A 13849-nucleotide genomic window follows, 5' to 3' on the forward strand; every position below is an offset into this window, starting at 1 on the left:
AGCTTCTCTATGTGGCTCATCAGATTGGTTCTTTTCCTCATTATTAAGAAATTGATTAACAATACTTCATCCTTAATCCTCTCTTCTGAACAATATGGTGCAAGATGCAGGTCTCACACTGCTATTACCTGCTTGCATTTGTTACTCATTTTGCCCTGAATAAATATTTTTTCCTGTTCGCATGCCCACTTGTCTGTCCTTGGCATGCTGTAATGCTCTAGCAAATCACAGCGCAAACCCGAAGAACAAATTTCATCTTCAGACTAGATACTTTATAAGCTTCTGGACTTAATATTGAGTTCACCACCTTCAGATTGTGAATTCACTCCCATTTCTTCCCTTTCTTTTAGGTTTACCCATGTTGTATTCTCTGTCACCATGTCCTCTCTCCCATTCTGGTGGGACCATCTGTTCTTTCCAGTCTGGCAGTTAGACACACCAGCGTTCAGCCATTCTCACATTCCGATCACATAATCTGAACTATCAACATCTTTTCTCCCTCAGCACTCCACCACACCACCCCCCCACCCCGCTCAACACAATTCCATAAATGCTGCTCCCTCCATACTTTACGTCAGCTCTGATGAAGACTCATCTAGACTGGAAATGTTAGCTTGCTCTCTCTCCATGGATGTTGCAGGGACTGATAATATTCTTCAATGTTACATATGCTGTGATTTCCAGTAATTTTTATTTTCGGTGAAGATTCCAGTATCTGCAGTAATTTGTTCCTTTTTAAGGTATCAGTTGTTTTGAGCATTTCAGTATCACAAGGAAATAACATGAGACAGCTCTCCATACGCTTGATAGAGGTCTAACTTAGTTATAGAAATCTCTTAAAATCAAACAAAAACTTGTAAGGCTGCCATTTTAAATCTTTTTCTTTTAATCATCTACAGTATGTTGTAGGTTGAAATCTTTGAGGAGAAAGTGAGGTCTGCAGATGCTGGAGATCAGAGCTGAAAATGTGTTGCTGGAAAAGCGCAGCAGGTCAGGTAGCATCCAGGGAACAGGAGAATCGACGTTTCGGGCATAAGCCCTTCTTCAGGAATGAAGGGCTTATGCCCGAAACGTCGATTCTCATGTTCCCTGGATGCTGCCTGACCTGCTGCGCTTTTCCAGCAACACATTTTCAGCTACAGTATGTTGTGACTTGGCTCACTATGTCCAGTCCAAAATTACACTATTGCCCTCATTCTAGTTATTAGTTTCAATGTTATAAAATTAGAAATAAGATCATTAATTATTTTGGTTCTATCAGGTCTTCAATTGAAAGACTGCTGTTGAAAGTGCCTGCTTAATAGACTTCAGTTTGTACATGCTGTCAACTGTTTACGACTTGCCAATCACTCCAGCAAAAGAATATTACAACTGACAGAATATAAAGAAATTAAAACTTATAGTTTTATTATGATAGTTATTTGATATGTCAAATTACAAGTGTATGATGTAACAAAACCAGTTACAAACTTATATATGCATATTTACATTATATATATATTCAAGAAATTAAGAAGCTACACCCTCATACATTTAAGAAATTACACCTGTGGCAGGAGTTATTAAAACTAAATTGTACATCACATACTTAGTATCTTTTCAACAAAAATATAAAAAAACTAAAAACAAAAAGTAACAAATACAATAGCAGTTAGATTTAAATGGAATTTTTAAAATGAACAAGCGAGGCACTTTTTGGAAGTGGGCTAGGCATCTGCAAGTGGCACAAAGCAAACAATAGGCAGTACTTAGAAACAAAAACCTCTAGGTACAAGGCGTTTTTAGCTTAATGTTTTCTATTAGATAAAGTCTCAAATTCTAACAAATACCATTTCAAAAAAAAGTAATTAGAAGTAGAACAAAAATGACATGACCGTTCTGAGCACATAAGTGCGCCATCAGTATTCAGCAGGGTCAATTCCTTTACAGCTATTAGCATGCCTCTTAGGCTGTTTAAATCCATAAAGTAGACATTGCATATAAATTACAGTACATGGTTAGGTGATGTACCATACTGGTTAGTAGTGCCTCATTATTCTAAGGTCAAAGTGTACCTATTACCACAAACAAAACACTTTGCTACAGCCAGCAAGTTTTTCTCTTGGGGGTAGTCGTATCTTCTTACATTACACATACAAACTCTGTCAGACTCCCCCCATCCAAAGAAAAATAAAGATAAAAAGCAGCTTATATTTATGCTAAGAATTACTGGATGCTAAACAGTCTACTGAGAAGATCTTGTTTGTCTAAACTGAGTTGGAAACACTTTCCAGTATGCTAGCAATTTTTCCTTCACACCAACGATCTTCATAACAATAGTTATAAACTCTGAACTCATCCGCACACAAGGAGGGGTGTGAAAGGGAGATGAAAGGGGGCATTTTGATTGAACTTAAAGAACCAAACACAATCAAAGCAGAGACTGTAACTGGTGGATGTGAAAATACCCACCAGATCTGCACAGCAGCTCAATTTCTTGAAGTATACGACAAAAAAACTTCACTCAATCACAAACAAACATCATCAAAAAGTCATCGGGTAGTAATTGAGAGGTTAAAACATGTTTTGTAGATTCGTATCTATAAACTGTTAGCTTGGAGTACAGGGTTTGCAAAATAAAAAATTCTGGCTTCAATTCACTATTCAATTTATAATCTATATAGTGACTATCAGCTCAACATACAGGAAAGTTTTAGTCAGATCCTGGTACTCCATACTATCTACTGACTGTGAAAAGGCAGATGGGCAAGTTAATTTACACCACATGTTCTTAACCAGAGCACAGAAGACAGGAAAAGCACAAAACCTTTAAGCACTCAAGATCTTTAGGAATTCCTGCAAAGAGTAAAACTGGCCCAGATGTCCACATTAAAACAATACTGGAATGAAATACGGAAGCCTGCTGAATCCTCTGAAATCCCGAGAAATGAGAATTTCCACTCAGCCTATTATATACTTGAACTCAGCAGCATTTGATAGTGACCTTATATAGCACAACTGAAATTTCTGTCAGAGGCTCTGATGCAGGGGCTGAGAAGATTCTTCAATGTTACATTTGCCTGTCTACCATGAACATCAATAATAGTAGATGGCAGGCCAGTACAATCTGATATTTTAAAAAGCTTGCAGTTCTTTAGAAAGGTTCAGGTAAATTGAGAGCTTTTGAATTGAACTGTGGAAAACAGTTTTCCAAAACTTGGATAATGAAAATTTGCAAGTAGCAACTCGAATGTAGTAAGCTATGTGGAGAATCACAAGCAATGTGTGAACACTCTGAGCACAATTCAAAATTTGTTTCTCCCAGTGTGCAGAATACTGATGAAATATAAGTTTCCAAGCATACGGATGGAATCCTATCAAGAAACATTACTTTCGTGACTCAAACAGCAAAATGAAAAAATTGCCCCCATCACCAAACATGTCCTAGTGAAGCCATTCTGTGATTAAGTACAAAACTAGAAACAAGCTCTTTTTAAAACTAAGTCTCATATCATTAGCCTCTACTTTTCAATGTGAAATAATACTCAAAGTTGGCTTATGTACAGAAAGCTGTCAGTCCATTCCATCTACTCACAGCTGATAAATATCAATGCATTCTAATGTGGAGTATTTTACAGATGGAGTTATGTATTTACATATCTAAAAATTAGAACCTAGGCAAGCAACTCTGACAAAGCCCTAAATTTTAAGTGTAGATTTTGTGAGTAAATATTTGGTAAAATTTGGAAGCATCAATTCTTAGGGTGAAATAGTCCTGGCACAATTACGACAGCTCAATTATCCTTTCCACAGTCACGAATACGTACACAGGCTACAAAGGTATGCACGGACAATGTATCAAACTAATTGCACCCAAATGTGGCATTAAACATTTAGGGTTATTCTATATATTGTTTGCAAATTATCACCATGGGGTCTGCACAAATTGACAAATGATTCCAAATAATTAAATGTTTTTGAAAAAAAAAGTGAGATATTAATTTTGAGTCTGTGAATTTAATTAGTTCAGGCTCTAAATCAATCTTCATTGTTTAGGTATTGGTTCTTCAAATTTGAAATATGTTCCTACTAGTAACCTTCTGAGCATTATTATCGATTTAAACTTGAAGATTCATCTCATCCATGCAGACCTGTGTTCTACGGATATATATTTAAGTATAAACCATTTTGCTTGGTAGCACAGAAATGGAGTACTGCTGAAAAAGATAGTCATGTTCTCTAAACACTCATCAGGATAAATGGCAGAATGCCAAATTTCAAAGAAAGCAATAATCTATAATGCACGAGCAAAGGTAATGATTGTTTGGCAGGTTAGCTCTGATTGGATTCAACTTGCCAACCAATCACCACCTTTTCTCACGTGGTAGACTCTTGCTTTCTTTGAAGTTTGTAATTCCTGTGCCAGTCCTAACGACAAACGTTTAACATCTTGTTTTTTTCAGCAATACATGCCATGCCTATTTACATATCCATTTCAGAGTGAAGATGTAGGTGTGCCTATGTGTACAGCTAAACAGGGAAAGGTAGCATCGAACTTTTTTTAAACTAATTAAAAGCATTCACTTAATAACCCTTGAATAACAAATTGAACTATATTTGCATCCTGCATCAAATGTTGTAGACTATTTAGTGAACAAACTAATACCAGGGTTTTGCTTTCCCAAAATTGCATCTACCCTGTTTCTGGTAGGCTGTTGAAAGATAGGTCTGAAATACTTGAATTGACTATACTCCAAACTTTAGATGTTCTAATAGTATGACACCCAATTATATAAATTCAAGAGGTCAAATGATATTCTTGGACTACCAACAGAAAACTTGCTGATTGAGCAAAAATATTAGAAGTGTTTTTAAAGATATCCAAAACCAAATATGCCACTAGCTTGCAATTTGGTTCTCACACAACACACATACACTGGGAGAGATAAAACAGAATGTGCTTAATCACCACAATGAAAATTAGTCACAAATTTTTAGTCTTCAGAGATGAAGGTGAAAAATTGTTCAAACTGAAGCAAAATCGTATGTGAATAGTAAGCATGCATATTACAATGAATTAAAAACAAAATGACTATCTATGGCTCCATTACACATCAACATTTTTTGTTTCCAAACACAGAAGAACTGAAAAGATAAATGATTTTATTGCGAAAGTATGAGCCACTTCAAATTTAGTTATATAGAGTTTGACACTTTACATGTGTTAAATATCTAATTATTCATAGACAGTAAATTCACCTGCACTGCCAGTTAAGTGATTCTGTAAATGCACATATTAAGTAAATACTTATTAGAACCAAAGCCTAAAACAAGTTGAAATCTTTCTGAACAAAACTCAGTTACCTAGTGCTTTTAGTCCAACACTTCAGTTTCATCTGTAAGAGTTTTATGTGAGAAACCATACCTATAGTCAACTCAATGTACAAAACTGCAAAATTAATCCCTTCCACACAATCACATTCAGTACTCACTGAACAGCCAAAAGCAAAGAACTCTCTGCTTTACAAAACCTTCTCAAGTTAGGCTGTGCCATGCAAAGTATTAGACATGGTGGCCTTGCATAGGGCCATAATCATTTAAAACATTTTACTTCTCCTCAAGCCTTGGAAACTTGCACAGCTCTGCAATTGCTGCTGGCTTTTAATACCAGTAGGCCATAACCCTTGAGACCCAGGGTTGATGCTGCCTGGAGAGGAACTATTAAGCCCAGCTTGACTCCTGATTGGTCACATCATCCAGCTGCTTTGTGCTTCCCTCCACAACATCCGCACATCTCACCACAGTGGTGACATGCTCTCAAAGGAAGATAGCAGCACATACATGGTGCAATGACAGACAAGGCTATAAGTGCCAGCCACCGCAAACAGAACTTGTCATCACTAGTGTCACACGAGCATGGATCAGAGAAATCCCCCTCAGAGTCCGACATGCAGTGGTAGAGCATACTCTCAGCACACAGCATGCAGCTCACTTGATAAATGCATTTCTTGATGGGGTCTGGAGCATCCTGACACTGTCCTCTCCGGTTTTCCTCATGATTAAAAATGTCTCGGCAATATATACAACGAGAGCGTTCTCCATCCTCTTTCCTTCGCCTGGATTTTTTTGATTTTAGTGAAGGAGATGGCTGTGTTTTGAATACAATAGAACCTTTTGAATCTTTAATGTGTTCAGTTTCAATCCCTTCCACAGAAGGATATACATAATCGTGTTTTTTAGATTCAGGTTTGAAGCACACATATGAGTCTATTTCAGTTTCCACTTCATTTTTTCGTACATTGGGATGTCTGTAGTCTTCGTAGCCTCTAATTAATACATCCTTTCGAGGGTTTATCCTCACAACCTCGTCTTCATCCTGAAAACTGACATGCCTAGTTGGTTTTAACATAATCTGAAAAAGATTCAAAATTTTCTTATTAGAGGAAATTAAAAACATGCAGTTCAATGATACAACTTTAAGATTTAAAAACAATTTTTAATGGAAACCGTTCATGGAATATCTCAGCCAAAAGCTCCCAAGGAATTAATTTCACAGCTGCTGTGTGCAAATATAGTAATAGCTCAGTTACTAGTTGAGATACTTTATTGAAGAAATGTAAAGCAGTATGACAACCTCCCACTGTGCTCCCTTAATGAATATAATGCCAGTTTAAGATTTCAGATTTAAATTCAAACCAGCTTTGAGAAAATGTACTGTCTTTTTACAGAATACATGTTTGGTCCATCGCACAAAGAGCTTAGCTAGCTTCAGTCCATCACCTTTTCCTCACTTGGATCTACAAATACTCTCTCATGAGATAATTATTGAATGGATTTTGAAAGATGGAATGCATTGCCTCACAGCTCTCAGGCAATGCATTCCAGGTCCTAAACAGTGGGAAGGAATTGCCCTGAAAGTCCTCAACATTGGCTCCCAACCCTATGATGTCTCATGACTTCAGGTCCAACATGGGCAAGGAGCCTGCTGCTATTACCTCTATTGCTTTCCTTCCCTCACCTAAGTCGATAAATCAGTACTCACCCATGTTGAAATCAAGTGAAAGAACAATTGACACAAGGACACAAGATATATTCTGCATGGAGTCTCCAGTGTTCATCAGGAGTGGCTCAGTAACACTACTACTGACCAGGCTGGCAGAATCCTAAAGATTATAGGTCTGGGACAAGTGGTGAGTGAACCAAGAGGGGAAAATCTACTTGATCTCGTCCTCATCAATCTACTTGTTGCAGATGCATCTGTCCAGGGCAGTGTCAATAGCCGCAACCTTCACACAAACTGTGTGTGGAGGAAATGTTCCATCTTTCCTTTGGGGAAAATTCTCTAATGTGTTGTGTTGTATTACCATAATGTTAAATGGGTTAAGTGCAAATGGATCTAGCGACTCAAAACTGAGCATTCATGGGGTACCATAGCCATCAGCATCAGCAGAATTGTAGTTAATATAACCTGTAACCTCATCACCTGGCACATCCCCCACTCTCCATTACCAACTACCAAGTCAGGGAACAAGTGTGGTTCAATGAAAAGTGCAGGAAGATATGCCAGGAACAACAACCTAAAATTTAGGTGTCAACCTGATGAAGCCACAACATAGGACTAGTTATGTGTTGAACAGCATAAGCAGCAAGTGATAGACAGGGCTAAGCAATGGATCAGATTTAAACTTTGGAGTTCTGCCACACTGAGTTGTCAATGGCGGTGAACAACTAAACAACTTACAGAAAAAGTGGTTCTAACAATGATGGGAGAGCCCAGAATATTAGTGCCAAAAACAAGGCTGAAGTATTTAAAATCATTTTCACCCACAAGTGTTTTTTGGGTTCTGCCAGGTCTATTCAGCTCCTGACCTAATTGCAGCCTCCAGGCATAGACAAAAGATTAAAATTGCAGTGCTGAAATGAGAGGAAGATTGAATGCCTTTGACATGAAGGTAGTATTTCAGTGTGGCATCAAAAAATCCTAGCAAACTAGATCTGATGGGAATTTGGGGGAAAGCTCTCCACTGGCTGGAGTCATACCGAGCACAAGAGATGATGGTTGTCATTGGTGGTCACTCATTTCAGCTCTAGGACACCTCAGCAGAAGGTCCACGTCTAAACATCTTTAGCAGCTTCATCCACGACCTTCCCGCGATAACATGAGAAATGACCCAGTGAGCAATGGCCACATCCCCTGATCAAATAAAAGTCTATTCTTTTATTTTCTTCCAAAATTGCATCTTTGCTCCATAATTTGGCCGCACATTTACTTTTATGGGGAAGTGACAAGAGATAACAATTTGTCTATTTTATTACCATAAGGCGATGTCATGTGTTTCACATTACCTTTCTTAGCTGTTAAACATGAAAAATTACCTGATTCTGTTGAGCAGGAAAGTATAATCTTCGAGAACCGAAGTCTTCAAATGGAGGCGTTCTAACATAGCAGCTTCTGCAAGGATCATTTGTCACTACAGTATCATGCCGTGAAATTCGCTCTTTTCTGATCAAAGAATTAGTATCACTTTCTTGTGCAGACTGAAAAAAACCCCAAAATTCCTTAATTATTTTGACAGGCAATGATCTTGCAACCATAATGGTACATCTTCATACTGACCACCAGAGGTCATCATATCACAATACAGAACAACCTCGGTTATCTGAACAAGATCTCAAGGTCCCGTAAAAATGTTATCCGTTATCCAAACAATCAGTTATCTGAACAAAATCCACCCCCCCCCTCCCCGCCAAACCTCATTTGAATAATCAAGATTATTCTGTACCTGGAAACACTGCACTGAAATATCAAATGTCAGATTTCCTGGCATTGGAGGGGTAACTATTATTGATTGTGAGTTGACAATATTTGTTGTCATTATCCATCAAACTGACTGAACTTACAGGAGATCAGGCATGCACCGAAATCATTTATCACTCAGAGCTCCAATACAGGCAGTGGAGCTCTTAACAGACCGATGGCAAAATCAGTGAAAGTTTCCACATCTCACTCCCATATTTCACATCAGAAACTCCACAATAAATTTACGGCTTGTTCAATTAGGTGTAACTTGGTTTTTGATGCTTGCATTATTAAGCAAAATGTGATGCATAACTGATCTTGAAAAAGGCATTTTATTATTGTGGAGTTCTGTTAAACAACTTGACATCATGATACACAAGTTTCAGCCCAAAACTATGTTAAATATATTTCATTTTCTACTGTTAGCAAATTAAATGGATGCTTGAAAACTCTGAATCAATTTAAATTTAAGTTGAGTACAGAATGTGATAAAGGAATTTGTCAACTTCAGTGCTCCAATTGTCCTTTTGGGTTGTTTTAAGAGTCAATAAGAATCATTCCGAATGTACTAGCTATTTAAAGAATTGTTGAAAAATATAATGATTTGTGCAATGCATTGTTTGCACTTCATTTTTCTTCTAATATTAATAACGTGACATTTCTGTAGCTGACAAAGTGAACATTCACATAGATTCTTTTTGATAACAAACTCTCTGCCATAGAATCCAAGAAACCACTCGGCATTGGTGGACTAAAATAGCATCTACAAGAAGTCTATTAAAAACACAATTGAACATTAAAGCTCTTCTCATAGGGTGAAGCTTGTCCTTATTAATTACAAGCATCCACCACCACAAAGTTTACTAAATATCAACTGGAAATAGGAACCCTTTAGGTTCCCTTTCCCCTCTGCCCAAAGCTTTGGAACGGAGATGCTAATGTTCACGTGATGGCCAATTTTCACATGTGCCATTGCTTGCTTGGCAGCGCAAATAAACACAAACCCAATTGTTTTGCGTGCTGGTCCTACATATATTTTCCAGGTTCAGTCAAATTAAAATTTTGCAGGCAAGCTTCCTGCATCAATGAGCCTCTCCTTCAATTGTCAAGAATCACCTGCAACCGATTAATAGCAACTTTTCGTACGTTTTGGGGATAAGAGCTGCATTCATTTTGTCACATCTACATGGAGTGCTCATTCCAGTTAGTGGGCAATCAGATATGCTGATGGACCTACTAATGTGACAGAGGGGAGAAGTGGAGAACAGTACCAATCTTTCAATCTGTAAAGTTCCATTATATACTATTTATTATGGTGTCAATCTTCTGTATGAATATATCTTTGAATACTTTTACCTAAATGCATATAGCTTAATTTGTAGTTACATCTTATTTACCTGCAATGTATAAACACACCCAACATTTTTCAACCACAGTCGCATTTGCACGATTCTCAATGTACCTCTCAAGGTAGGTTCATGGCTGGGAACTTATAGGTGCCAAGTACAGGCTGCTGGCTTCCCCTTTAGGAAAGGACGAGCAAAGTGAATTACATGAATGTTGCTGGGTTACGTAAGTGTTTTGGAAATGTTCAATACAAAATTTCATGCCAGCGACTGGGTGGTAGTGGAGGGTTGTTTTTCAGACTGGAGGCCTGTGACCAGTGGAGTGTCACAAGGATCGGTGCTGGGTCCTCTACTTTTTGTCATTTATATAAATGATTTGGATGTGAGCATAAGAGGTAGAGTTAGTAAGTTTGCAGATGACACCAAAATTGGAGGTGTAGTGGACAGCAAAGAAGGTTACCTCCGATTACAACAGGATCTTGACCTGATGGACTAATGGGCTGAGAAGTGGCAGATGGAATTTAATTTAGATAAATGCGAGGTGCTGCATTTTGAGAAAGCAAATCTTAGCAGGCTTTATACACTTAATGGTAAAGTCCTAGGGAGTGTTGCTGAACAAAGAGACCTTTGAGTGCGGGTTCATAGCTCCTTGAAAGTGGAGTCGCAGGTAGACAGGATAGTGAAGAAGGCGTTTGGTATGCTTTCCTTTATTGAGTATTGAGTACAGGAGTTGGGAGGTCATGTTGCGGCTGTACAGGACATCCGGTAGGCCACTGTTGGAATATGGCATGCAATTCTGGTGTCCTTTCTATCGAAAAGATGTTGTGAAACTTGAAAGGGTTCAGAAAAGATTTACAAGGAAATTGCCAGAGTTGGAGGATTTGAGCTATAGGTAGAGGCCGAACAGGCTGGGGCTGTTTTCCCTGGAGTGTCAGAGGCTGAGGGGTGACCTTATAGAGGTTTACAAAATTATGAGGGGCATGGATAGGATAACTTGACAAAGTCTTTTCCCGGGGGGTGGGGAGTCCAGAACTATAGCGCACACGTTTAGGGTGAGAGGGGAATGATATAAAAGGGACCTAAGGGGAAACTTTTTCACACAGAGGATGGTACATGTATTGAATGAGCTGCCAGAGGAAGTGGTGGAGGCTGGCACAATTGTAACATTTAAAAGGCATTTGGATGGGTATATGCATAGGAAGGGTTTGGAGGGATATGGGCCAGGTGCTGGCAGGTGGGACTAGATTGGGTTGGGATATCTGGTTGGCATGGACGGGTTGGACCGAAGGGTCTGTTTCTGTGCTGTACATCTCTATGACTCTGTGACACACTTCATAGCTGCACCCTTTGTAAATGTTAAATCAAAGCATTAACATGGGCGAATTAGCTGAGGATAGGACAGTAGTGATGGTGGGAATAGGAACTAGTTACTGATGAATTATTTTTTGTAACAGTGAGACATTGATATTACACTATTTTTGACAGCAGAATAAACAATAAAACACTAACAGCTAGGAATAGATTAGAACTATTAACCTTACTACTTACTGCAAAAAGGCTTGTCAGGAAAAATAGTTGAGGGTGGGGTTTATATAAAAGCTAGATGTGACCAAAATGAGGGCATATTGCTGATGCTTTTCATCTTGCACTCATCAGCACAAACATAGGAATACCAAATTTCATCTGATCACAACCACTGACACTACAGGAGAAAAGGGTACGTATTGTTTAGCAAGTCAACTCTGATTGACCGAGGCACTGCCATACAAAAAGCATCACTGACCTATAATACTCACAGGTACCTTAAATAAGATGCAAGACTTAAATATGCTTCTTATGCGTGAACAGTACAGATTGTTGTATGTGAATGTATGTTGTTTCGAGCAAGTGTAAATACTTGGGGAAGTCTACAGGTTCCTGCTATTTTTTCCATGGCAACTTTTTGGCCAATCAGAAATGATGAAGTAGTCTTTCCTCCTGCAATGATTGTTTGGTATCTGGCATTGCTGTGTCAATTCAGATGAATATAAGATAAAAGCTTGGGATTGAGGGCATGTATGATTTCTCCATATTCCATTCATTTCTGAGATTGACATACGTGGGACTTAAGAAGTTTTAAATTGGTATTTTAAGTTTGTAGCTTGGTAATGCATTTCAAATCTCTTTGGCTTTTTTGTTGCTCCAAATATATTCCTAAGGTCAATATTATCTGTTCCTAAGAACGTAGTAACATACGAATTAGGAGCGGGAATTGGCAATTCTGCCCTTCAAGCTCACTTCACCATTTAACATGGTAGTAGCTGATGATATCCTGTCTCAACTCCACTTTCCTGATCTGATTGAGGTATATAAAATTCTAAAGGGGTTGATAAGGTGGATGCTGAACAGGTGTTTCCCCTTGTAGGACACCCGTACAAGAGGTTATAGATACAGAGTAAGAGGAGATAGGTTCAGAACTGACATGAGGAGAAACTACTTTCTCAGAGGATTGTGAATCTGTGGAACTAACTGCCCCAGAGTGCAGAGGATGTGGAATAAATCAACGGATTAAAGAAATAAATACTTATGTTTCTGATGAAAAGCAAGATAAAGGGCTATGTGGAGCAGGCAGGAGAGTGGAGTTGAAACCAGGATGAGATCAGCCATGAATTGCCTACTGTCACCCCTAATTCCTATGTTTCTATCTGTTACTCCTATATGCTCAAACCTTGCTTCCCTAACCCCTCTCCCACTCACTTCTGTACAACATCAATATAGTTAATAGCACACAAGCAAAGGAATTTAAAGAAAATAAGTCTTTATCCCTGCCTTCTGCCCCCACCCCATTCAAATCTGCCCTCATCCATCTTCACAAGTAAACTCATGCTTGACCACTCTGTCCTTGCAAATTTGCACCCCATCTCCAATCTCTGGATATACTCCAAATATTCTTGCACATGTTGCTGCCTTTCAAAGTCATGGCCATCTTTCCACCAATCAAGTTTCAATCCTCAAAATCACAAATTACATCCTATGCAGTGTGACTTGATAACCCACCCCTTTTTATCCTCCTTGACCTGTCTTCAGTCTTTGACAACATTATCGTCCTGAAATTGCAATTTCTCCATTCTCAAACAGGGTGGCACCCTGCCAGATTGTATGTATGCACTCATAGCCATAGAATTGTGTGAGATGGCTTTGTTTTTCAATTTGACAATGCTTCCTATTTAAAAGTAATCTTTTATCTTCAATTTCCCGTGTGGTGTTACCCTTCCTTCAGTGCATGTTTGCTGTGTTCCCCTAATTCTGTTGTTTCGCAATTCCTACTTTATTGATTTGCGATTGACAGCTGCACCTTCAGTTTCCTAGGCCCAAGATCTGGAATTTCCTCCCTTGCCATTTCTGCCTCTGTCCCAGCCTTTAGTATAGCCAAATTTGGTATGGTAATGTCCTTGTAACAAGCTTTGGAATGTTTTACAATGCTGAAGACATTAAATAAATGCAAATTATGCTTGTTGACATTTTATGGCAGCTATTATACATACCATGTGCCACTATAGTTATTCCTCACTCTATAAGAAGGGTAGAATGGAAAAGCACCAAAGCAGACAGACAAGATTCAAATAATAAAATCCTAAAGGCTTGTTTTTACATCTGCTCAGAAAAACAAAAGATGGCATTTACAGGGTTTTGAAATGGCTTTACTTCACTAGTTGCACTCTCCAAAGTCAGCTCTGATGATAAG

The 13849-nt window shown here is 38.5% G+C and overlaps 1 protein-coding gene across 1 annotated transcript in view; it reads right to left on the minus strand.

Annotated features, from left to right (window-relative positions):
• Positions 1-1382: 1382 nt before the first annotated feature.
• spred1 (sprouty related EVH1 domain containing 1) overlaps positions 1383-13849 on the minus strand; it is an 85555-nt gene continuing 73088 nt past the window's right edge. The window contains exons 5-6 of the mRNA XM_043697998.1: positions 8356-8517; positions 1383-6391 (exon numbers count right to left, since the gene is read on the minus strand). Of these exons, the coding sequence (XP_043553933.1) occupies positions 5732-6391; positions 8356-8517 (822 nt within the window). The 3' untranslated portion in view covers positions 1383-5731. The remainder of the gene's footprint in view (positions 6392-8355; positions 8518-13849) is intronic.

Source organism: Chiloscyllium plagiosum, chromosome 10, assembly GCF_004010195.1.
Source record: "Chiloscyllium plagiosum isolate BGI_BamShark_2017 chromosome 10, ASM401019v2, whole genome shotgun sequence".
Taxonomy (NCBI): Eukaryota; Metazoa; Chordata; class Chondrichthyes; order Orectolobiformes; family Hemiscylliidae; genus Chiloscyllium; species Chiloscyllium plagiosum.